The sequence below is a fragment of the Gouania willdenowi genome, chromosome 3 (assembly GCF_900634775.1).
Source record: "Gouania willdenowi chromosome 3, fGouWil2.1, whole genome shotgun sequence".
Taxonomy (NCBI): domain Eukaryota; kingdom Metazoa; phylum Chordata; class Actinopteri; order Blenniiformes; family Gobiesocidae; genus Gouania; species Gouania willdenowi.
In genome coordinates this window covers 11863582-11891070 of record NC_041046.1, presented here as the reverse complement: position 1 = coordinate 11891070, position 27489 = coordinate 11863582, and the positions used below count along the sequence as shown (strand labels likewise).

The following is a 27489-nucleotide window of genomic DNA, read 5'->3' as shown; positions in this document are numbered from 1 at the left end:
GCTAGCACTTCGAGATGACTATTGTTGTAATTGTTGCGCTATATAAATATAGTTGAATTGAATATTGTATGTTGCCATTTTGAGAACAAATATCGAGATGACTTTTTGTCTATATCGCCCAGCCCTAAGTTGTGTACATTTTAAGTAGAATCTTCCCACTTTTTACAGTCATAATATAATGAATGTAATATAATGTACATGCTGTAATTCTGCAGCTCCATACATATGCTTTTCCTTTACCTCAGGACAGCTCACTGCAGAACATGGATCATGGAACCCTGTGGTCATAATTTAATGGCTGTTCAGTGAATATTCAAACATGTTAGACTCCATGAACTGAATGACATTTCCCACTGTGTACAGTAGTGGTTTCCAACCTTTTTTGGGTCTGACCCCGTTTTAATTTCTCAATTTTTTTTTTGTATTACTTTTTGATCATGTTTGTGGTAAAGTGTTGCAAGTAGCACTATAGTTTTTATACTGTTTTAAAAAAAATAGATTTATATTTGAGGAAGTGAAATTATGGTATACAGTTGTTTGCGATTGTTTGATGGTGTTTTAATTTGAAAAAGAATATTACTTTTGAAAAAATTACAAAAATATTTTTATTTTATTGAATTAAATACTGAATTATTACATTTTTCTACAGTATTTTTTAAAACTATTTATATTTGAGGAAGTGAAAGTATAGAATACAATTGTTTGAGATTTGAAAAATAATTATAAAAATTAGATTTTTATTTCTATTATTATTATTTCATAAACAAATTTTTTTTTACTCAGTTTTTTAAAACCAAATTTATATTTGAGGAAATAGCACTATAGTAACGAGATGCACCAGCTGAGATATTTTTTATACAGTTTAAAAAATAATAATAAAAAAAAAGATTTATATTTGAGGAAGTGAAACTATGGAATACAGTTGTTTGATATTTTGTGATGATGTTTTCATTTCAATTAAAAAAAAAATACAAAAATATTTTTTATTGAATTAAATATTGAATTTTTTTTCTACTATTTTTTAAAACTATCTTTATATTTGAGGAAGTGAAGGTATAGAATGCAGTTGTTTGAGATTTTAAAAAGAATAATAATCTAAGCATTACAAAATTAGATTTTTGTTTTTATTGTTATTTAATTATTAAATTTTTCTACTGTATTTTGTAAAGATAGAGTTATATTTGAGGAAGTGAAATTACTGAATACAGTTGTTTGAGATTGTTTGATGGTGTTTTAATTTGAAAAATAATAATAATCTAAAAAAGACAACAAAATACAATTTAAATATTTATCATTATTCAATGACTATTTAATTTTTCTACTGTGTTTTCTTTAACTATATTTATATCTGAGAAAGTTAAAGTATAGAACACAGCGTTTGGTGTTTTACTTTGAAAATAAAAAGAATAATTAAAAAAATTACAAAAATATTATTTTTATTATTACTTAAATAACTATTTAATTATTACATTTTTCTACAGTATTTTTTAAAACTAGATTTATATTTGAGTAAGTGAAAGTAAATAATACATAATCTGGTGAAATAAATTTGAAAAGGAATAATAATCTACGAAATAACCTGATTTTTTTTAAAATTTATCATTAACTAGACATTGCAGTCAACCCCAGGGCCACCCCATATGGGGTCACAAACCCAAGGTTGATAAACAGTGGTGTAAATGTTTGTGAACAGCTGTTTTGATTTGAATTTAAAAGGCACACATACACACATGTTGGTGCACAGAATGATGAGTGACAGCTCTGTGTCTAACAGCATACACTGCAAGACAGTGATTCTCCAACTTCACGTGTGAAACAAAGTCCGATCAGAGAGAGAACCCCTGACCTCGGGTTCCCCTCTTCTTCTTCTTCTTAAACAGGTGCGCTGAGCTTTATGGTCACTGTTTTCACCTCCGTGTAATCAGCCAGGGCGTACTCCCCTCTGAGGGACAGAAGGAGCGTCAGTGCCGATCCTTTCAATGTATGAGCGTATACGATGTCACTTCCTTTACTCACAATCTATACGACAGAGCTCCTTTGAATGTAAACCGACCATATGACATTTGTTAAATATTTTATTAGTACACTTTTTGTGATGTTTTTAATTGTTAATTGAAAAATAAAAAAACACAAAAAGGTAAAACCTCCACAAGATGATATATATAAAAATGCAACACAACACAATACACAAAATTGACAAACAAAAATAAAGCAGAATTCACTCAAAACAACCATGGCTCAGTGGTAGAGTAGGTCGTCCAATAACTGAAGTGTTGGGGATTCGAATCCCGCTCTGGTCAACTCATTGTGTCCTTAGACACTTTACCCACATTGCCTAGTACGAATGAGTGAGTGTTGGTGTTGGTCAGAGGGACCGATGGGACCTGGCTTCAGTCAGTCTGCCCCAGGGCAGCTGTGGATACAATAGTAGCTTATCACCACTGTGTGTGGAGTGAAATAATAATGCACATCAATGTAAAGCACTTTGTCTATGAAAAAACGCTATATAAAATCCAGTGCATTATCTCTCTATAAAAGCAAGGAATCTGTGTGTGGAACATGGCTGCTGCTTGATTCAAGGGTGTGCAACGTCGGATTTGTTTGAACGCCCCACGCCCACCTCTTGATTCGACGGATGTCATCAGTCCTAGCTTGATACAGTGATGATGTCATCAGTTAGAACAATGGAACATTGGTCCTACCTCTACAGTTATTGTTGCTGCTGCTTGGTTCAAGAGTGTGTTTGAACTGTAATGATGCCATTAATGAATTATTTCTTAAAATTGTCCACCAGGGGCGGAGCCTAGATATTCTACCCATACATGTATGAATACAGACTTCTTACAGGCACTGCACTAGTTATTATTAAAACATTAATATCCAATAATTTGGGAAATCGTGGCAGCTGGTTTAAAATTTACAAATTATTTCTAAATTGCAGGGTTTGCACCTTTTAAATAGTACATGAATTGCCGTAAAATAGGCCGACCGGATGTAGACACGTTTTGTACATGCGTTGAAAGGATCTGCATAGATGAGGCACTGACAAGGAGCACTGAGGTCACACACAGAGAATCAAACATCTAACACAAAATATGATATCATGATTCTTACAGCTCTCGTCCATTTCCTGACATCTTATAGCCACCGAAAGGAGTCTGAGCATGGAGGGCGTTATAGCAGTTTATCCTTCACAGACACACACACACACACACAGAAAGAGATTAATTAATACATGTTATTAGAGCAGTACAACATGACATTGTTCTCGTACTCAACAGTCTTGGTCTAGAGACCACATTTTGAAGGTCTTGTCTTGGTCTCAGACTGGCCAGAATTAGGATTTTCCATTAAGACCAGTTAAGACCAGCACAGATCTGCTATTGTTCACCTTCATTAACTCATTCAGTGCCAGCCATTTTCAAATTTTCTACCCCCCATCAGTGCCAGAAGTTTTTGAGCATTTTGACTGATTTCAAAGACCCACAGAATATTTTCTACTATGACTATCTGAAATATGACACCAGATTCTGAAAGATTGTTTCTGGCTCGTTTTGTTATTTTGTATTCAGCCGTTGAATAGAGCAAGTTTCTGGGTTGAATGGATTTCTTACTGTATTTTGGCGTTCCTCCAAGTTTCTCTCCCATCAGTCTTGCACACACGCAACTTCCTCTTCCTCCTGGACATGCTGAGTGTCACTGCATTCACCGTTTTTTTATATCGTTTTATCTCACCATCGCCACACTATCCATGAGTTCCACACATGCTCTGGTTGAGTGTGCGTTGCTGTGCGCTGCTGTTCACTGCTAGGAATGTCAACTCTCGTACGTAGCGCAATTTTCTGTCTCGTAAATGCCTTTCCTCCTCTCCCTCTTAGCTCTGCTGAGCATGGATGATCTCCCATCCAAAGGTGCGCTGCTACCTCCTACGTGTCACCTATTATTTTGCTATCTGGCTCACAGGCCCCCACAGGCTGGGGGCATTTTGTACCCCCCCCTCCTCCTCACGACAGCAATGACCCGTTTGGCTCGGTTAGTTGATAGTTTTATCTCACCATCGCAACATTATTAATAATCTACTCATGTCCATACATGTTCTGTGTTAGTATGTGGAGCTGTGAGCTGCTGGATACGTCACAATATCACTCCGTTAGCGCCACAATCTCGCTCGTTCCTGCTTCTTCCTCCTTAGCATCAGTGGCTAATCTCTCATCTAAAGGTGTATTGCTGCCATCTTCAGGGCACAGTTGGTCTCTACAACACCCTACAGCTTAGATATTGATGAGGGACCTCCGCCAGGGTGTTTTCTAGTAATCCCCGTGAAAAAACGCAAATGACGAGTTATCTCGTCAATGGCACTGAGCATTTAGATTTGAAATGACGAGTTATCTCATCAATGGCACTGAGTGAGTTAATTTGATAATAACGAGAAGCACTGTGAACTCTTCCTGATCAATTCTTGTAATTTGACTTCTAACAGTTAAGGCTCTAACAGACTCCCAGCGGCAGGCGAATTAAGAGCAAAATTTTACAACCTTGCGAACTTGTCTGCGTACTCTGTGCCACACAAAACACTGTTCAGCAATATATTATTATTATTATCAATAAATATGACTGATTTTATACCAGGAGTATTATAATATATACAGTATATAACATAATATAGACACATCTTGAGTTTTAAAGCCTAAAAGCAGAGTGAATAAAGGAGGCTGAGTATTGATTTGTTGATGAATAAATTATAACTTAGTTTGGTTAAGGTTTTCTTTAAAATGTTTCTGATTGGAACAAACAATACAGTTACCTTTTTATAACCGGTTGCAATAATGAATAAAAGAAATAAAAAGAAATAAAGGAAAGCTTGAGTGTTCTGTACAGTGAGGAGGGGTTTACCAGACGGTGCCAGTCTCCAGAGCAGCAGACACAGACAGAGCTTTATCCATGCTGGTAGTGAACACGGCTGAGACCAACCCATACTGAGAGTTGTTTGCTCTGTCTATCGCCTCCTGCTGGCTCTGAAAGCTGAATATACACTGCAAAGGACCAAAGATCTGCAACGAGACACCAGTAAGGACTCGGAAGGATGTCAGGGAAACATTATTCAAAACAAAAAACCTTCATTTACACAAATACTGTATTAAAGCTGATGGAGACAAAAAAAACATTTGATCAAATATAGACACAGTGTCAGCGTTGTTGTTAAATCAAAGATTTGGCTCTTAAAAAAAGCTGTATGAGTTTGAAATTGCCCCTCGAAAGTGATCTCCACTGTAAACTCTAGACTCTCTTCTAGACATACCCGGTAAAGTGTCGTGCATTGCATTGTGGGATGTGGAGTCCCGCAGACGGATGCAAAGCAATGTTTTTACTTCATTGTTCCCGTGATTTCTCATATCAAAAACTCTGCCAAAGTGACTTCTTAACACATTTCTGATGTTTTCACTGAAACTTGCGGCAAAACAATGGAGGATGTTTATTTCGGGGCTTACACAGAAAGATGAGAGTCCAGCTAAAAATACATTTCTGCAAGAATGAAGTGATATCACGGGTAGGCTTGGGCGATATATCGATAATCAAGATACATCTAGTTTTATATTTTGGCGATAAAAAATATACGCTATCGTCTATATCAATATATTTTTATTCTAAAGCTTACATTAAAATACTAATTTAAAGCTGCAGTAGGTAAGTTTTTTTGGCGCTATTTGTTTAAAAATTCATAAATCACCTTTGAGCATATTGTAAATCAAAGTGTTCTGAGAGGAAACTGGACCTCTTCTCCTTATCGTGGCTCTGTAAATGAGCTTTAGAAAACAAAGAGCGTGATGATGGATTTCAGCCAATCAGAGGTCTATCTACAAACTGACTGCTCCATCAGCTGTTTTGGGTGTTACTATTGGCTGCTTGACTAAAGTTAATGCACGTTCATGTACCATTGATAGTTAAAGTGTAATGGTGATTGTTCCAGCAGAAGTCTCCATCACAGCGTTAGACACAACGGTTACACGGCAAAGCAAGAGGAAAAAGGAAGACTGACGTGGTGTAACAACAGTCTAAAGGACAAACATACTCAGAAGAAACGGACTCACGGGGGTCTCTCTGACTCAGTATACCGAGTCAAAGGGATACCAAGAACAGATGGGATAAATCGCTTGTAAACCAAAGAGAAACATATCCATGGTTAATTTTAACTTTTTACTAGGGCAGGGACTTTAAAAAGTTAAACGTGATTGATAAATTTCCGAATAATAACGCACTAAAAGAAACCGCAGTTAATCGCTTGTTTTTCTCACTTTATGAGTCCCAGTAAACCCCCGAATACTGATACACAGACCACAACTCAAGAAACAGTAGAACCAGAGAAGTTGTGGGCATTAATTTTAGTTTATAATAACATCGGATGGAAAACAACAGCCGAGTTTAGTGCAAATGATCGTGCCATGCTGGCTGGTGATCTAAAAAGTTAATTTAAAGCCCTGCATATAAAACATTATGTTAGCACTCAGTGAAGAAAATAATAAACACTATTTTGTTGTTTAAGCTAATCTATTGTTTTCATTGATTCAGTCATATATTGTATTTAATCGTTATTTAATTAACAGTCTTTCATTTAATTATGTACGTTCTCTTTTTTCTTTTTCTTTCTTTGTTTTTTCTTTTATTTGGAATATTTCTCAAGCATCTGTGGTAATTTCCCTCTGGGATAAATGAAGTACTTCTGATTGTGATTGTGATATACCAAAATACATTTAAACTGGAAAAACTTTGATTCTCATGTCAAATACTGTTCGGCCAATTATTTTGATTAATCGAGATTAATTCATTACAAAGTCTTTAATTTATTAGATTAATTAATTAACCACTAATTATTATACATACATGTGACTTATCTCAGCAAATCAACAGTGATCACAGTGCCAGTGTAATTACTGTGAGAAAATAGGAACTAATTCCTGTTAATTCTGCTTGGATTTACTGCTTTGACACCAGTATTATATATTATATACCATTTTGTCAATTAACCAATCAATCTTTACCCTTTTTTAAAAAAAACACCACAACAGTCACAGTAGAAACTCTAATTAACCTGTTATATATTATTAATATTATACATGTTTAGTTCACATTTACAGTAGTTGCTCACCATTCATTGTGTTACAGTGGTGTAATGTAGGCACGTTTCCACATAGCATCAGGCTTGGTTTCCACACAATACCACTACCCTGGTCTGTCAGTAATGGTGTGTACAGTAAAGTGAGTGCTAACCTCCTCCTTGGCGATGCGCATGTGGTCCTTGACTCCAGAGAAGATGGTGGGCTGGATGAAGAGGCTCTTGTCTGTAACAGCTGCTCCTCCATACTCCAGCTGTGCTCCTTCCTTTATGCCACTTTTGATCAATTCCATGATTTTATCAAACTGCCCTCGGTCAATCTGCAACAAAGATCACACACACGCATGCACGCAAACACACACACACGGAGACACACACACACACACAGAGTCGGAGTTGCAAAAGGATGGAAATAATAAAGTTGGAAACTTTTAACTGGAATTAACAGGAATTTATAAGAATAAAAAGGAAATTTTAAAAATTGAAGCTTGTGAAGTGATTAAGGCTTCATTAATATAAGAAGCGAGCAACACCTCAGCAGCTCTGCAGCTCCAGGTCACTCTGTAAACGGGACTGATGAGACCCAGTGATGTGGAGCGACCAACCTGCAGCGCTGCTTTTTATTCAGAAAAAGCAACATGTTAACATGCTCGGAGCTCAGCCTGGTGTGTTAACCATAAGCCCCGCCCCTCTCTGCTTCAGCTGAAGGCTGGGATGAAACCAGGTAGAAATAAAACAGGGATCCCTTATCCAGATGTCAGTTTATACTTATCCCTCCTTGTTTTTCCTCACACAGGATGGATTGGATGATATCATAACTGACCCGAGCCCGACAGAACCAAACGGGTCTGTCCGGATTTGGACACACATGTAGGTCACGTCAGCTGCGCGCTGTAAAATGTTAGAGTTACTGGCCTCTAAGGGTTGAACGCCGGCTATTACAATTGAATTTTGCTATTGGCTGAAACGGATTCTTTGGATTCCCCTGCGTCATCAACTTTCACTGTTGGCCCCGCCCTTTCGATCAAAGCTGACAGGAGGGAGGAGGGTTTCCTCCAATTGCAGCCCTCAGTGAGCATTGAGTGACAGCCTCAATGAGGAAGTCCACTGTGTTCCGTGTAAAACAGCACGCTTTAGCGGTAATGTTTGTAACTGTGCTTCTATAAAGAGCAGATTCTGCACTTATCAGAAGGTTCATCAAGCCATGTGTGTATTTACAGACAGATCATGTGTGTATTCCCGTCTGTCTCTGCGTGTGCGCGGACGTGTGTGTATGTCTTATCACTATGTGCGTGAGGTGGAGGGAAAGTAGGGCTGTTTGTGAGCTTCACGTCATGATTGCGTGTGCCTGTGGTTGTACAGACAAAGCTCAGCTGTAATCTCACTTTGTGTGTATACAGACACATCATTGTGTGTATTTCTGTCTCTGCAAACAGCGTTGACCGGGTGCCTGACTGGGCGTGTCTTACTGGCATTTTTTGAATTTCCCTCCTAGTGACAGCTCAGCAGAAAGCAAGGGTTTAGTCACTCTTTAAATGAGCATTTAGTCTTTCTCAAGATACTTCTTACTGATATTTGGTTTCTCAATTTCCAGGTAATCATAAACTTGAAGCCATGTTCTTTTTGTATCTACACCCCACACATTAAAAGTGTAAAAGTCCAATTTTTTTTTTTTAATTATCAGCAGCTCTGTTCCAGCTGATCTTTGAATCCCAGAATGATAAACTGGAGTTTGTGTTTTAATGAAAAAAAAAAAAAAAAATTTAATCCATATTATCGAATAAAAATTCAGGTTTTCTTCTATAGAGCAGATAACACAGCGCAGCATTTGCCTCCACCTGTGGTCCATGTGTGGTCTGGGGGTCCAGGGGGTCTCCAATGACGATCTTCTTGGCGTTTTCTATGCTGCGACGGACAAACTCTTGGTGAATACTTTCCTCCACAAAGACGCGTGAGGCGGCGGTGCAGCACTGGCCCTGGTTATAAAAAGCTCCTTTCTGGATCTCCTCCACAGCCATCGTCACTGTGGAAGCAACGAGAACGAGAAAAGAGCTTTGGTTTGTGCCTTAGACCTGAATGTAGAGGAGTAATAACAGAACAGAATCCTCCTTTGGGTGGATATGGGAACTAAAGAACACGTCTTAGTAACATAACCCAGTGGTTCCCAACATTTTTTAGGCCGTGACCCCATCTTAATATCACAAATTTCTTTTTTTTATTATTACTTTTTGATCATATATGTGATGTAGTGTTAAGAGTAGCACTATAGTGACGAGATGCGCCACCTCATTTGTATACTGTATTTTTTTTTTCTTTAACTACATTTAGAGGCATAAGTGAAAGTATAGAATACAGTTGGTTGAGATTGTGTGAGGTGTTTTAATTTGAAAAAGAAAAAGAAAAAAAATATAAAATTATATTTTTTATTTTTATGATTGTTTAATTTTTATAATGTAATTTTTCTGAAACAAGATTTATATTTCAAGAGGTTAAAATATAGAATGCAGTTGCTTGAGATTCCAAGTGGTGTTTTATTTTTTAAAAAGAATAATTACAAAATTATAATTTAAATTTTCATTATTATTTTAATTCTCATACAGATTAGATTTTTTTTTTATTTACTAGATTTATATTTCAGGAAGTGAAAGTACAGAATACAGTAGTTTAAGATTGTGTGTGGTGTTTTAATTTGAAAAAGAATAATACTTTTTAAAAATTACAAAAATATAACTTTAATCATTTATTTTCTATCAATTCCTAGACATTTCAGACGACCCCGCATGAGATCACGAGCCTAAGGTTGTAAAACTCTGTGCTATTATTATCTTTCCAGCATGTGTTGAGGCAGTTTAGATGAAAAACAACACAAAGCTTAGTTACTCACAGTCACAGTCAGCAAACACAATGCATGGGTTCTTCCCTCCCAGCTCCAGCGTTACTCTCTTCAGATTACTTTTAGCTGCAGCTTCTTTGATCAGCTGACCAACCTGTCCAGGAACGAGTCGACACTTCAACACAAGCAACATTCTCATCTCTACCATGCAATAAAAAAGTACAACGACGTGTATAAAGATCATACTAGGTTCTTTTTATTATTATTACTACAGAACACCATTTCAAAATAACGTGCATGAGAACAAGACCTGGTGTGGCTAACCTGGTAAATAAAATAAAATAAATGTCAAAGATGTCAGTTCGATGAGGTAAGCGCTTGTGTCAATACATCCAATGTGTCAGAGCATCCAATGAAACATTTTCCAGTAAGAGAACAATTCCTATCTTTAGGAATCTCTGAAAGCAAGAATTGCAAACAGTATGTTATATAAAGTCTATAAAACATTCTCGGTGGAATGTCAAAAACTTTGTATGCACCTATGCATTTAAAACAAACTGTCTAATGAACAGATTACATTGATTGTGCATAAATTGTGCATAAACATCAAAGAAAACGTTCAAAAAATGCTTAAAGAAATTAAAAAAGAGGGAGTTGTTTCTTCCCACTGTCGCTAAATGCTTGTCCATGTGGATCTTGTTGGGTTCTTTCTTTTTACTATGGACTTTGTGTTTTGTTCAGCACTTTGAGATGACTTTGTTGTATTTTGCGCTATATAAATAAAATTGAATTGAATTGAACAGTGCTTGTGTCAGTGCAGACATTTTCAAGTAACAGAACCATTCTTCAGGGGTGTCATTTATAAACCCTGAATACGTAAAAAAAGAAAGCGTACGCCACGTATAAGCAACATTTGGGACTTATTAAAAAAAAACCTGGCGAGATGACGTACGCACCTCCACGGCAGCTCTGACCCTGCCATACGTACAAAATCATGAGAAACGGGAAACTCCACCCCCAACAGGAGAAGGATGAAATTAAAGACAGCTCTGTGAAATTGATACATTTGTGTGAAATAATCAAACAATGCATATTTCACAACACATATATGAAGGATAGATTTGCCAAAAACAAAGGAGGAAAAAATGATAGTGACGCCCCAGAGTGACGTGCATGTGCCTCCAGATACAGTTTTATATTAATAATAGTAACTGTAATTAAAATCACATGATCATTGCCCAAAACTGCTGATCAATTGGCTGCAACACCTGTAGCAGCCAATTGCGTAATTACGCACTCACAATGCTTAAGGATGCAGAGTGGCTTATCAGGCACTGCTGGAGGACGAGGCGCATGGGAGACCCTCCCCCCCCACCAAAATCTGCACACTTCTGAGCGGGTGGGTCTACAACCTCCTCATCAGTAACGGCTATAACGTAAATAAACTTGCAAAACATCTTAACGACGACGTTAGCCTGACAGTTAAGGATACATGAGGTTTTTTGTCACATACATACTGACTAGTACTTTATGATATGTAGTGAAATAATATTAGGGTGTTCAGCTTTATGTGCACAGTGTGCAGCAGGGGTGAAAGAAAGAAGGTAAATAACAGTAAATGAGCATTTAACGACAACCTAATGCTATATAAACACAGCCATAAAAACAAAGTTAGTTCGTTAACATACCTCTGAGGAAGTGGTCGCTACAAACATGGGAATCAGCAGACTCTGCTCCTCCAACAGACGTAGGTTTAAAATCCACTCTTTACGCCGTTGTTCTGTGAGCTTTTTACATTTCTCACCTTTGTGAAGGACAATTTTTGGTACTCTACAAAATATATTTTCCTTTTCTCGGTTAGAACGATTGGAGCAGCCCTAAACTACACAAAACATGGACATTTTGATTATTTCAGACGGCAGATTCTCAAGCTGTTCAATTACAGTAACAAGGTAAATGTAATTTGTTACTTTCCACCCCTACAGGTCTTGCATGCGCAGTTGCAGAGTGAAAAAAGGCTTATTAACAACACGTAGTGCAATATGTTTGTGACAAATATACAGTACATGCTTCTTCTGTGCAAACACAGAGCTAATTGGCTGGCCACAAAAGTCAATTCTGATTTTTTTTTTGCTCAGATCAGATTTTCTGTTTGGCAGTTCACATTACCATATAAAATGTGACCTGTGTCAGACTTCGATGTGAACTGTTTGCGGCTCCGAACTGACTGGCATGCGCAAAAGAACAGGAAAAATTACATCAGACGACGCACGCTTTTACACAAATGTAAACACGGAGGAAGTTAGCATTTTAGGGTTTGTCTCAAAGTTTTTGTGCAGTGGGAGCCGGAGAATGAATGAGCAGGTGTAGATGAGGACAAGGAAAAGGAAACAGTCCTGACATGCTTTTAAACACAAACCATTTAGGACATCAAGCTTTGACCCAAACACAACAGACATTCAGATATTTATACTCAAGCCTGACCCAAAACCAACAGTTAAAACCCCATTTTTTTCCTCATACAAATAACATATTCACGTTTCATCAACAAACAATTAATTAATGTCAACGTTCGATCAGTTCACAGGGCAACAAGCCAACATCAAGTACAAACAGAGACCCAGTGGACGTACTTACATAATCCATGTATCAAAGCTAAGGATAATCCATGTTCTTGTGCAGAAAAAGGTACGTATCAACGGTGGATGGCTTAAAAGCGATTTGAGTGCTCACACCGCCTAAAAATCTGAATTTGTGTGAACGTAGCCTAATGTTAGCGTTATTTATGTATCCAAAACATGTATGCTAAAGGTATTTCAACACTTCATACCTCTGTGGAGCCGGTGAATGCCACTTTGTTGATGTCTTTATGGTTGGCTATTGCTGCTCCTGCTGTGGGACCAAATCCTGGAACAATATTCACGACTCCAGGAGGAAACTCCGCCTTCAAAGGGAAACCCAGAGAATGCATTAAAGGAGCAGGTCTGTTTTACATAGAACAGTGAACAGCAGATGACATTTACTATTATTAATCCATGAAATTACATATTTCAACGACCTTGCAGTCAATTATTAAAGGTGCTGGAGACGATAAATATTTATCAGATGGAGACAGTGTAGGCCTCATAGATCAACAAATGCAAATCATTTGCTTGAACAAAAGATGTAAAAGGTTTGATATTGCCGCTGAAAAGTTTGTTTTAATCTGTACTGTAAACACTCTGATTGACATTGTGGAAAAAGATTCATGCATTGCATTGTGGGATGTGGAGTCCCGCAGACGGATGCATAGAAGTGTTTTTACTTCATTCTAAAGGTGCGTTCACACCGAACGCAACTTCAGTGACTATAGTTGGTTAAACCTCCCATGATGAGTCACTTGAACATAGTCGTGCTTTTTTCTCGCTAGTCGTCAAAAGTTGCTTAACTGTGATTTATTGTGTTTCTTTGCCAAACCAAGAGGACAGTGATTGGCTTGACTGCATTTTTGTTCTAGTTTGTTCCCAGTATTCTCTGTGACATCACTTCACTCCACCAGACGTTGAAATTTAGGTTGTCGAAGTTAGATATTTCTGTGTAACTTCCAAAATAAACATCTGCCATTGTTTTGTAGCAACTTCCAGTAAAATCATCAGAAATGTGTTGGAAGTGGCAGAGTTTTTTGGGGCAAACAGAGGTAAACAAAGAGGTAAAAACACTTCTATACATCTGTCTACGTAACACCACATCCCACAATGCAATGCATGAAACTTTTCTGACAATGTCTATAGGAGATTGTTAAAAAAGAGTCAATTTTATGAGTCTCCAGCAGCTTTAAAGTCTAAACCCCTCTGAGTTCCGGGCTCGATCAGCCACAGTCTAACATCCGACCTCTTTGATGAGCGATCCAACATGGAGGGCCGTGAGGGGAGTTTGCTCTGCTGGTTTAATGACCACAGTGTTTCCACAGCTCAGTGCTGGGGCGATCTTCCATGTGAACATGAGCAGGGGAAAGTTCCACTGTGAAACAAGCATTGACACACAGTCAAATAAAACACAAGTACATGAAGTAAATAACACAGGCCATAGTGTAGCAGTCAGATATCTGAAAACATGATGAACTGTTAATCTGCGGTGAAAATGCAAGAATCACCGAGTAGATCTTAGTCCTGAATATTCTTCATGTGGTGAAGAAAACCACTTAGTTTAAAAAGTAGTGTTGTAGTAGTCGAGACCGGTCTTGGTCTCGAGACCAAATTTTAAAGGTCTCGGTCTCGTCTCGGAAGCATTTTGACTCGGTCTTGTCTCGGACTCGGGCTGCCCGGGCTCGGGATTTTCCCTCAAGACCATTCCAAACCAGCACTAATTCCTGCTATTTTTAAACTTTTTTATAATGTGATAATAACAAGGAGAAGAACAGGATAAAACAATCCTTTATTCATTCTTTAATAAACCCCGTATAATGACCACAGCCTTCCTTATTGTGACTGTGCATACGTGTGTGTGTGTGTGTGTGTGTGTGTGTGGCTACGGTTTCAGTTTGGACCGCGGAGCAGAAGGGAGATAGAAACATATCACTGGTAAAAAGCCCAGTAAAACTCTGGAAAACAATCACCAGGAATAAATATTTGCTCCATAGTAAAGATAGTAGCTTTAACAACAGGTAAAATGATAAACTGGTGATATTACAACCTGTACATGCAGTACGGGGACGCATTTACTCCACCTCTGGGTCCTAGTGCCTACCGGCCGGTGGCGCCTGTTCCATTTACCGAGGTCCGTGTGTGTTTAATAAATCTGTGTGTGTCCGTGTGAAAGTCTGCATGTTTATGCCTCTGTCCATCCACTCTTTTCATTATATTCATGTCTTTTAAGGCTTTTATTACATAGTGTCGACTGTAGTCCGAGCCGCCACCATCTTGGATTATGTCGTCACTAGCGCGTCATCGCCACAAGTCGCGCAAGCGCAGAGTGACTCAAATAATTGTAAAGAGGTCTTATATTAGTCTATTTTCTTTTTAAAGTGGTGTTTTTTTGTGTCTTTAGACTCCAATTGCATTTATGTATATAATATGTTCCCTACAATATAAACAGGTTCATAATATAACTAATTTTTATCGTTTCTGTTTCCACTGTATCCAGAATAATAATAATCTTTCTCAACAAGAACTGTTGATTGATTTGTCACATGACTGTTCCAGGGTTTGAGTTTGTTTTATTTAGTTTCACATCTACCTGTAGCTCTTTGTTTTTTACACTGATGACAACTTGTGTGTAGTTTTTTTTCAGCAAGTTACACTTTTACAGTTACAGTTGGGGACCTTAGTAATTGAATATCCTAGTTACATTACAGCAACCAAATTAAAGGCTTTTTCAAACTGAGAAATTATCTTGGGAAATCTGTGACCTGTTGACCTGCACAACTCAAAAAATCGCAATCGAGAATCGTTTAGAACAGGAATCGAAATTGAGAATCGAAATCAGAATCGTTAAAATCCAAACGATGCCCAACCCTAGCAAAGAGGAAACACTCTGCGGCGTGTAGGTGACAAGCCATGTTATTTATTGGCAGAAATGCTTTTAAACACTTGCTGTACATTCAGCTGACATAAAAATATTGTTTTCAAATATGTAGAATAATTGTGAATTTATCAGTAGCAGTAGTAGTTTTTGTTTGTCAAATGTATTTAAAAGAAACTAAAATTAAAGAGAGAATGTTATTTAACTGTGGTCTTGAACACAACACTATTAAAAAGTAAGGAAGTGTGTGTTTGCTGGATTATTTCTTTGTTTCTTAGTAATAAATCATATATTGTTGGAAAGCCTGTTTATTTACCTTTTCAACAGCGCCACATTTGTGAGGAAAATGTATTGGATGAGCAGCAGAGCTTCAGCATTGAGGTTAAATAATAATTGTAATTGATAATTAATTACAATTATGGTGTAATTACAATTTCAATTACAAAAAAAGTTTGTTGTTGTAATCATAATTGAATTATAATTGAGTTCAGATAATTGACTTTGTAATTGTATTGGCATGGTAATTCTATAAAAACTAATATTTACAACTTAATTAAAACGCAAACCTGTGGAACCTGTTCCTGCTCTACGGCTCAGACAGATGTAGTTAATAATTATTAAAATATGTTTTAGATCAAGTTTACCTGTCAGATCTCTTGAGGATCATTTTACCATTTAAAAAAAATTGAAATCGAGGTGTATAGCGACAGAAAAAAGGCTCAGAAGCCACCAACAAAAATATCATTACTAATATTTCATGGATAAAGAAGCCAACAAGGTGTCAGGTGCTGTTTTTATTTTTTTGTCTTGTGGTCCACTTTTTGCTCTGTAAGTCTTTGTTAGTTTGTTTTATTTTATAGTTCTAGTTTCATGTGTTAACTCTTGTCTTTGTGTTCCCAGGTGTTCATGCTGGTCAATGGAATTGAGTTGTAATTAAACATAGATAATTGAAGACAGAATTGTAACTGACCCCAACCCTGGGGTTGCACCCACGAAAAGTTCCTGAATCTTATCAGTGGAGGGTTTTCTCAACTAATAATTTTCATCATTGTGATTTTTTTAATCTGACAAAAACTTTAAGATGTCCAAATATAAACAAAGCAGAATGACAAACTATTACAAAAAGTGTTAATTGTCCTAAATTCAATGAGTGGAGGTGTAAGAAGCTCAGTATGATCATGTTTAGTGCGTGAATGAGAAGTAATAAAAAAATAAATAAAATAAAATAATCATTTTAGTCACCTAAATGTTAGACAGTTCTCGTGGACTAAACTACTTGTGAATTTAGTGTCAAAAGATAAAACGTGTAACTAAATTAAAACTTCTTGTCATAACTAAAGCAGTTAACATAAATCTATATTATCATTATTAGCAGAAATGCAGAACACTCAGCACTTACAGGAATGATGGCTCCACAGACTCCAACAGGCTCGTGTTTGGTCAAACACACGTAGCTCTCGTCTGTAAAACACACACAGCATAAATGTTTTTATTTACTACGGATGTTCAGTGGACACATTTTCCATTTTCATATTTATTTTGTTATTCTCTATCAGCTTTTTGAAATGGTGAAGCATTGCATTATTAAACAAAGCAATACAGTAAAAATAACTGTAGTACTGTTCACTTGTCTCACCTTATATAAGATTACCGTACTGTGTAGAAGTCCACACATGCCTAATATTCTTACAGTCAAAAATATTCAAATTCAAAGGTGCCGTCTGCAACTCTTATAAAAGTGATATTTGTCATATTTGCTAAAGCTGTCACTATGTAAGGACAGCTTTACATCAAACTAGTAGTTTGTGTGAAAAAACAGGCTCATTGAGTCCCGCCTGCTGCTCCTGCAGCCTTTGGCAGATTGCCAGAATGCACCACGACCGAGCAAAAAGAACCAATCAGAGCCAGGATTGTGTTTGATGGGCTGTCTGACAGCTGTTGCTCACAGGCCCCGTACCTTTACCGGGCTGGAACGCCGGTTTTTTACAGTGTATGGTCTGGAGGAGTAGAAGATGGAATTGGTGACTTTTCTGCTTGAAAGGTAATTACTGCTGCTTGATTTACATTATGTTTGATTTGTAATTGTTACACTAGAACTCTGTGGTGCATGTGTTTGTGTGTGCGCGCAGCAGCATCCGTTTGAGCTGCTGTAGGACACACTGTGTTGCTGCTGCTGCTAGGTTGGTGTACTGTGTGCACATTGAGAGAGAGAAGCACTGCAGTAATATGCTTTTAACAGAGCATGTTATATTACTGTGATGTTGCTGTCAGACTAACGTTAGCTTGTTAGCTCCTCTGAGGGAGGGACTTTGAAAAGTTTGGAGGCAGGGCAAGCAGCGGGGAGGGAGGGGGAGAGAGGGATCTGAGAGTCGCAAACTGCACTTTTAGGGATTTGGTTACTTATCAAAAAGCACAAGATGTAGATTTAGATGTGGAGCTCAAACAGTGATCAAATATGAAAGATTTACAAAAAAAAAATGTAGAGAGAAATGTTTTTTTTTTACAATGTACAGACTTAAATAAAAACAAAAATACAAAGTAGCAACAAAAATGTTATTAGCTGTTTAATGAATGTGCTTCTACTGTTGAGCTGTAGCACACACAGCTTTAATGAATGTGAACCCAGCTGTGATGACAGGCTGAGAGGAGACTTACAGTTAATATACTTCTGATATACTCTGTGCACATGACATAAACACAGTGTGCACGTTTGTAAAGTCTATTGTTCAGTCCGTGAAAACACCAGATGTCGGGAAGTCACTTTGGCAGAATTTTTGTGGGGCAAACACAAGAAATCGCAGTAACAATTAAATGTCCAGTATAATGCTATTTTTCACACATTTCTATTTGTTCAAAGAACTCCAACAACATAGGTTTGAGGTTTATTTTCCCAAACTCGCCTGTTTTCTGGGGTTTTAGCCCTCTGAAAAGTCACTTTCATGACGCTTCTAAAAACAGGCTGTTTTGGGGCCTTCATGCATATGCATGAGTGGGTGTGTCTGTAGATGCTGACTTCATGCCTCGCTCTTGGAGAGGGTGATCAGAACACCATAGCAATATTCTTTTGCTATCCACACACTCTTGTTATTGTTTTCAACCAAAAAATTGCACATTACGGTAAAACACATGGCTATTTATGCGGCTATTGTGATTGTGAGTCCAACAAACGCTGCTCCACGGTTTATCACATCAGCAGCGGAGTCTGTCAGCTTTTTCAAACACTCACCAGAGCTGCTACGTCACTTTCTTGTCATCTGCACAAATTCTGACCACAGCAATAGTCAATTTAAGACAATAGTCCACTGTTATGTCCAACCACTGCGTCGCATTGGTCACAAACACATCAGATCATGTCAAAGGCAATACGAGGCGGTATCACGGCTACTAAAAATGGAACTGATTGTGAGCGATCATACTGCCCTTTGGATTATCTACTGTATATACTGGGTTATCTACTGTATATACTGAATGTAAATATATTATCTGTGGATAAGGGGGCTTGTGGTTAAGGGAGCAGGCTTGTAATCGTAGGCTCAATGTTTCTAATCTCACCTGGTCCATTACTGTGTGATGTTGTTTAGTCCCTTATAATAACCCTAACTGCTTCCTGGGTGCTTTTGTGTATGGAGCTTTACATATATGACAATAAATTACAATGTATATTCTATATTAAACCACAGTGTTCGTTTTACCTGTGAGGTAGTTTGAGAGGGAGGAGCTCACATTCTTATGTAGAGTAAGAGGAGCAAGGATTGTCAGGAGGAGGAGTTTCTGTGTTATGATGTCATACCGTGAGAAAAATCTCACGGTATGACGCTCGACCGCTTAGAGCTGACTTTTTACAAAATGTGTAATAGCAAAGGAGGGAGGAAACAGAACTTTTCAACTATGGCCTTCTGAATTAGGCTAAAGGGATGTACAGTACATCACTGTAGCAAAACCATTAAAAAGTTAATTTTTCATGATACTGCTCCATTAAGTAAAAACACTTCTATGCATCCGTTTATGGGACTCCACATCTCACAATGCATTGCACTAAACATTTCCAACAACAACCCGAGTGTTTACAGTTGAAAATCAACAAACCTAATGTGGCAGTTTCAAGGTTTTGCATCTTATTTTAACATCAAATAATCTTTGATTTATTGATCTTTGAGGCCCTATCTGATGTCTTTACCTGATAAAAATAATTATAATCTTCATCAGCTTTAAAAAAATAAAATCTAATTGTTAAATCAGATTTCACAGTGTGTGATGGAAGACATATGAAAACGATACGGCTCATTGGTCTGCTCCTCTGAATCTTGTGTTACACATTGACAGAAAGCTTTCAGTGATTCATCTGGGACTATACAGTGTAAAGGCACACAGACAAGTCCTGCTGTGGGTGACTCTGTAAGTCTTAGATCAGTCATTGTGGAAACTGGAGAAGGTCGGTGAGCTGAATGGGAGGCAGGTTTTACCAGTTATCTCTTTACAGAGCGCCTTAGATATATATGTATATGTATACAGTATGTACGCCATGAAAACTGCTGTAATCAAACCTCTTCTTAAAAAAACCTACCCTTGATCCAAGGGACTTGTCCAATTATAGGCCAATATCCAATCTTAGAATCAGAATCAACTATATTGGCCCATGTAATGTATGTTATACACATGAGAAATTTGACTTGGTGAACTGTGCTCTATCTAACAATGTAAACATTAAATATATACGAGAGCTTTCAGTCTGGCTTTAGAGCCCATCACAGCACAGAGACTGCCTTAGTAAAAGTAACTAATGATGTCCTCTTAGCCTCAGACAGAGGGTTAATCTCAGTTGTGGTGCTCTTAGATCTCAGTGCAGCCTTCAATACAGTGGATCATCATTTATTGCTGCAGAGACTGGGATTTTTTGGGATTAAAGAAACGGTACTAGGTTGGTTCAAATCCTACCAATCAGACAGAACCCACTTTGTTCAGGTTAATAATCTCTTCTCGGCGCACGGCAGAGTTAATCATGGAGTTCCACAAGGTTCAGTTTTAGAACCAATACTTTTTACATTATATATGCTTCCAGTAGGTAACATTATCAGAGAACATAATATAAATTGCAATTGCTATGCGGATGATACACAGCTCTATTTGTCAGTTAAATCAGAAGAAACTCATCAGTTAGTAAAACTCCAGGCTCGTCTTAAAGACATCACATCCTGGATGAGCCGTAACGTTCTCCTTCTTAACCAGGATAAAAAGAAAGTGACTTTATTTGGTCCAAACACTTCAGAGAGAAATTATCAAAGCCAGTTTAAAAACTTTTGAATAATTACTGGATGAGAATTTTTCTGAAACAAAAGCTCTTGTGTGATGCGCAAAGGTCTATTAAAGAGACATCTTTAAAGGGACATCTTAAAATCCCAAAAAATCCTTCTTTTTTTTTTTTTTTACTGTTTTCATTGGCCCATAACAGGGCTGGGGTCAATTACATTTTTCAGTTACAATTACATTTTCAATTATCCACGTTCTATTACAATTCAGTTTCGATTACAGTGACCAGCATTTTTTCCGCTTTTTTTTCTCTCGCTCCCTCCTGTCCTTATCTGCCCCTGCTTGCTGCTTTGTCTTTTGTCTGAATCTAATAGGAGCCTCTCTCTACATCTCTCTCCAAATCCAAAATTATGGAATTGAACAGCTGGTCTCTCAATGCAATCAAAAAAATTTTTTTTAACAAAAAGAATGGGCAGAGGTGAGTCCACCTGTCCTGACTTAACATTTGCAGCTACTGTAGATACGCGATGGACTCGGTTGAGGACGATCTGATCTTTGTCAATGCGACCTCTGTGTGAACGGTCAAGGAGGATTTAATGTGCATTTGACATACGTTGACGTCACTTTATAACACAACTGTAGGCAGCAGTGAGGGCTGCGCTGCATAAAAAAAAAAAGTGTTGTGCACAGCCAAAAGCTTTTTCTTTCTCCTCATCCTCCTCTGGTTCCACTGCACAAAAACTTTGAGACAAACACGACAATGTGCATGCGGGTCAGATTGGAGCCACATACGTTCACACTGGAGCAGGGCCGGAGTGGGACTCATTTTCAGCGCTGGAGCTTCATACCTCAGACCGGCCCACTTTAGATAAACAAATATTATTATAAAAATCATGTTCTAACCTTACATGTTGAGTCTACAATAGCACGCTGTCCTGTAAAATGTGACAGAGAGTTTATCTTCCTAAAGAGCAGCAGGATGGGACACAGTTACACCTTCTGTTAGATTAGTAACTGAGATTTGAATGTCTCCAATGGGGGAAGGAACCATCTAAGTCACCATGAAATTTCAGCCAATCACAAGCGCCACAAATATACACTGCTTTCAAAAAGTGTTAAAGTCTGCAACAAATGTGTCCAACAAGTCATTAGTGAATACCAGAGAACCACATGAGTGAGCATGAGAAATTAAAAGACAATATGTAATGAAAATAAAATGTAAATGTCTAACTTAAAGACAAGCAACGTGTAATTAACAGTAAACATGCAACGTGTTGATGTTGCTAGGTACGCGTCCTGCGTACCTGATGCATACAAATCTAAAAGGACGCAGTAAATCATTTTTCGATACATTGTGAACAAACAACTTATGTTTAAAATCACAGTAACTAGCAAAACAAACCTAGCCGTCAGCAGACCCCTTTACGCATTAACTTAGCGCAGACATGATCCCCTTGTGTACATGCTAGTTTAGCCGCTACAACAACTAGCAAGTTAACGCAATGTTTCCTTGGACCGCTTATTAAGTGCACCGCCCTCCCCCTGAAAGCTCCGTCCGTTTTTCATGTAGTGCCGCGGGGCTCCGCGAGAACGTCATCAGCTTTAACTAAGAATAACTCAATCCCTGTTGTCCTTTTGTCCGTGTCTTGTAGCTACACATTCAGTACAACAGTTTCAGTGGGAACTTTACAAAATAAAAGTCAGTTGGAACAACGTTATTAGAATGTTACATTCTAACAACTTCTCTCAGAGCTACAAAAGATAGGATAATTTAAATTAATTTAATTTAAACTAAGTTGATCAAAACTTAATCATGAAACCTGCTCAGATTCAGTAAACCATTGATCCCTGAGAGGAAATTGGGTGACATTAATGCTGTTCTCGTACATCTTTATATGACATATAAATAATTAAAAAGGAGCAATTAGAATAATCCATGTCACTACAACTTATATCTACCTTTTAATTGTATCGCCCTTAATTTTTGACAGATTTTTTTTGTTTAATTATGATTTTTTTTTATTATTAGTATTTATTTTGTTTTCTCACAGGATTTAAAATCTAATCTTATATATATATATTATAAATATTTATTAAAAAATGGAATTAAAAAAATTAAAGTGGAAAACACAGAATTTGGGAAAAAATAAAAAGAAATTTGGAAAAAAATAAAACGGACTTTAAAAGGCCCTAAGTCAAAGATACAAACTTCTTAGTAATGAGCAGTGATGTTGCTAGGTACGATACATTGTAAACAACAACTTATGTTTAAAATCGCAATAACTAGCAAAAGAAACATAGCCGTCAGCAGACCCCTTTACGCATTAACTCAGCGCAGACATGATCCCCTGTGTACATGTTAGTTTTGCCGCTACAACAACAACTAGCAAGTTAACTAGCTGCTTACAATACACCACAAACAAATCTGCATCATTTTATTTTTCTCAACGGACTTTGCACTGTTCGTTAAGTAAAATTTTTATGCTTCATTTGATTTAGTTGATGTTCAGACAAGAAGATTTTGGTCTTATTTTGGTGACAATTTATTTTTTGACTCTGTCATGATGATGAGAATGTTTTGTTTGTGTTAAAATCAGCATTTTTATTGATAATTTGTTTTTGTACAACAGACATTATTTTTTTTTTTTTCATTTGAATTTTAGTAATTTATTTTGGTGCTCTTTTATGTTGCTACAAAAGTGCGTTATAACCTGCCACTGTGACAGTTGTTGTGCAATAAACTTTTCAGATTTGAAATTGTATTTGTTTAATTTCAGATACATTTTGAACATACATCTGCTAATTATAGCCATATCATTCCACCTTTAAGAGAGTTGACACTACAATTTAAGAAATAGAAGAATATAAGAAATAGAAAGAAATATTTTTTTTTTATTGGGGACCAATTGAATTTCCCAGAGACCCACATAAATCACCACCTGTGGGTCCCGGGACTCACTACATTGAAAACCTATCAACATCACTGTGTTGACTTGTATATAAACTGCAAGTATATTAAATAAACACATGTGCTTCATATACCCATTTATGTTTATTTAGGCTGTATTATGAATTAGGAATTAGGGCTGGGCAATATATTGAGATTCAAGATGTATCAAGTTTTCTATTTTGGCGATATAATAAACTACAATACTGCATATATATATAAATATAGAAACTAGTATTTTGATACAAAATAAGCTATTATATATATAATAGCTTATTTTGTATCAAAATACTAGTTTTAGGAGTCGCTGTTTTTACTTCTCAGAACAACATGTAAAGCTCAGTTAGATAGATTAATGAGTGTGTACTAACCCAGACCTTCCCCATAACAAGCCATACTACAGAACTCACTCACACGTGCTGTCCCTTACAGGTGAAAAAGCCAAAAAGTGGCACATATTGTGCAGCTGTTTGTTAATAAATGTGCCTGTGTGGCATTTTGCATCAGCAAATTTAACCCTGAATTATCTTTCTGGTCATACTTCATTTGATAAAATTATTTAGATTTATATCATCAATCACCTTTCTGAGAAAAAATATTGAGATATGAGTTTTGGTCCATATCGCCCAGAATGTTCAAAGCATTTCAATGTTAATAAAGGTCGGCATACCAGATTCTAATCACATAATTGCAATTAGTAAGTGTAAGTGGTTGACAAGTGGGTATTTTAGATTTCTTGCACACTTGTCTTAAAATATAAGGGATACTGGAGCTTAGTTTGGGGTGTTGGGGGCTCATAGCGGACGCCAGAAAATTTCCCCTGTTTTCAAATCCAAAACTGGACAGGTATGGTAAAGTCTTGTATTTCAGTGGATTGTTCTAAAATATTTCAATTCAGTGCAGGTAAGGGTTGCTTCAAAATGTAGAATTATTTCAAGATGAGCGTGTGTTTTATTAGTTTATTGGACTAGGTTGGGGTTAGAGTTAGGATTGCATGCGCATATATGCTCATAATCGATCTCAGTACAAGGTAAACTCAGTCTGTGACACCGGCCCTCGCAGCCTAATCATCAGACCGGCCCAGTGGGAATTGTCCCGGTCCTCCCGATTATCCACTCCGGGCCTGCACTGGAGTTTGATACAAGTCACATTTTAAATGGTAATCTGAACAAACAAAAAATCGGATCTGAGCAAAAAATCGAAATCGAGCCATAAGGCTTGTAGTGTGAACGTAGCGATAAACAAACTCAAAAGTAAGCAGGATGCTACTCTTGAATGTCTATGATGATTCTAATAAATACAAATATGGGTTTTAATATTTTTGGTGTACATTTAATTTAATGATAAAATGTGCGAAAGCTTGATATCAAACATATTTTAATAATTGTTAACTACATATATGTAGAACTGTACATAGAACTGTAAAATGGTTTCCCAGTTTTCCAGTAAATTTTAATTGACAATTTTAATTATATTTTCATGGCAATTAAAATTACATAGTCAATTATCTGAACTCAATTACAATTTAATTACATTTTTTTAATTAAAAATACCATTATAATTATGCCATAATTGTAATTAATTATGCACTACGCGTTTACAGTTATAATTGACCCCAACCCTGGCAGACAGTAACGATGATGATGATGATGATGATGATGATGATGATGATGATGATGATGATGGTGAGTTGCTTGCCTCTACACTTTCATGCCCTGGCATGATTTAATAAATCATTGTGTAACTTTATCATCCACTCTTTATTTAAAAACCCAAAAAAAACAGATGCATCAAAAATTGTGATAATCGTTAACATCGTAATAATTGAATCGTAGCACCCTAACTGGGTGCGTGGGGTTCCTTAGATGGCACACCAATAGAAGACTGAGACCCTCCACATTAAACTGTGGCTGCTTGATACACACACTCTAATATCTCTAATGAAGCAAAGAAAGGTACAGTAGAAGAGAACGGTCACTCACCAACAGGCAAACTTTTCCCATGAATTTTGTCCGCCCAGCCAGCAAAGTAACGCAATGTTTTGATGCTGCCTTCAAGGTCAATATAGTAGGATTGGAGAAAAGGCTTTCCTGTGTCCTGGGTCTCCAGTGTCTGACAGAAAAAAAAAAGAAAGAAAACTTCACTTTTAAAGGTCTGTTTAGGGAAATAATGATTAATATGCATCACAAACAAAAGCTTGATCATTTCCTGTTACCAGAGACCAAATTTGATTCTTTTACAATTATTGATTCAGTTATTATTTTACCTGAAATGTACAAAGCATTGGATTGTGCATCTATAACAGTGAGTGTGAACTACCATCATTAGCCTGCTGTGAAGTAAATGATGCATTTTCATGATTTATTCACAACTATTCATTACTTGTCCTTTATATATTTGGCCAATCAGTGAAGATTATAATGAATTAATGAACTATCAATCCAGGTGTATAAATTTAAAGATCTTTTCATGGATCCCTCTATAAACCTTAAAACGACTGAAGAAGCAGGGAGAGGTAATGTAAAAAAAACAAACCGCTTATTGATTAATCATGATTATATCATTGACAACTATGAGTCGATTATTTTTTATTATTATTTAATTTTTACAAACACAAACAAGGAGTGTTTTTAAAAAAAAAAAATGTTTTGGGAAATCATCAAAAATCTAATTGATGACCATTTACCACTGAAAATCAGTTTGTAAGACTTGTAAGAAGTTTGTAGACTTCAATTTGAAAAGAATTGGTAAAATTGGGCTGATTAACCAACCCTCCATTCAGTGATGATGACAATGTTTTCTCACTCACAGAAGAGCCAGATGTGGATCAGCAACACTGGCATCCACAGTGGATGCCAGTGTTGCTGAACAGAAGAGATAAATGTATTCTACACATTTCCTACGTTTCAATAAAAATAATTAAAAAAAAAAAACAGATAGATAGATAGATAGATAGATAGATAGATAGATAGATAGATAGATAGATAGATAGATAGATAGATAGAAACAAATAGATACACATATTTTAAACAGGAATTTAAGAATGAATGTCCTGCTTCCATTTATTTCAAATTGCAACAAAATCTCTGAGCAATTACAAACCCAACTGAATCTAATTCCTACTATAGATAGTGTATGTTTCTGACCGCCAGCAGTCTCCGGTCCCGTTCCATCAGGTCGGCCAGTCTGTGCAGAAGCCTCCCGCGGCTCGACCCGTCCATGCGGCGCCACACAGAGCCTCTCTGCTGGGCGGCTTTAGCTGCCTCCACCGCCCGGTCTACGTCCTCCTACAGGGAATAAAGCCAAGATAACTACCGCTATAAAATACTGTAAAAATACTGTGTTAGAAGCAGCAGAGACACTTTAAACACGCGCTGCTGAAGGTCTAGTTTACTTTATCAATTTAAGGAACAAATATAATATCGGGTATCAGCCTTAAGGCAACAATATCGTTTTAAACACATTCCTGTTAGAAATAACAAAAGAATGTATTAATGTTACATTTATTTACTTAAAGGCCCATCTTTGAATAGTGAAACTATGTGTTTGTGGTTCTCACCTGGTCCGCCTCCTCCACGTCGCACATCCTCTCACCTGTGGCCGGGTTAAAGCTGGGGAAGGTCTTCCCGCTCTGGGACGTGTGCCACTCGTTCCCGATGAAGATCTAATAAGTATGGATAGTTGATTTGTGTTATTAGACTGGATCAGTCATAGAGTATAATGTGCTCAGCTGCTTTACCTTAGTGTGTCTGACCTCCTGGACCTGAACCGGCTCTGGCAGACCGGGACTCCCTGCTGCTGTGATCCCGTTCTGGGCCATCCTTTGTCAGCGGTGCAGACCGAGTGCAGTCG

General features: G+C 37.1%; 1 protein-coding gene across 1 annotated transcript; it reads right to left on the bottom strand.

The window, feature by feature from the left end:
• Positions 1-1389: 1389 nt before the first annotated feature.
• On the bottom strand, positions 1390-27489 carry aldh1a3 (aldehyde dehydrogenase 1 family, member A3). Its single transcript, XM_028435926.1, has 13 exons — positions 27377-27489; positions 27197-27301; positions 26784-26924; positions 25620-25749; positions 16843-16904; positions 13815-13943; positions 12775-12888; positions 9996-10098; positions 8950-9134; positions 7267-7431; positions 4894-5051; positions 3115-3189; positions 1390-1942 (listed from the first exon to the last, which is right to left on the bottom strand). The coding sequence occupies exons 1-13, from the start codon at positions 27455-27457 to the stop codon at positions 1873-1875; spliced, it is 1518 nt and encodes a 505-aa protein (XP_028291727.1). The 5' UTR covers positions 27458-27489; the 3' UTR covers positions 1390-1872.

Excerpts from the sequence above, each read along its gene's own strand:
- aldh1a3 (XM_028435926.1), bottom strand. The coding sequence starts at position 27,457 with ATGGCCCAGAACGGGATCACAGCAGCAGGGAGTCCCGGTCTGCCAGAG. Across the intron at positions 16,905-25,619 it reads TGGGAAAAGTTTGCCTGTTG|ACGAGAGCTACGTGTGTTTG; the intron begins GTGAGTGACCGT and ends TGTGTTTTACAG. Across the intron at positions 9,135-9,995 it reads TGTGTTTGCTGACTGTGACT|TGACGATGGCTGTGGAGGAG; the intron begins GTGAGTAACTAA and ends TTGCTTCCACAG.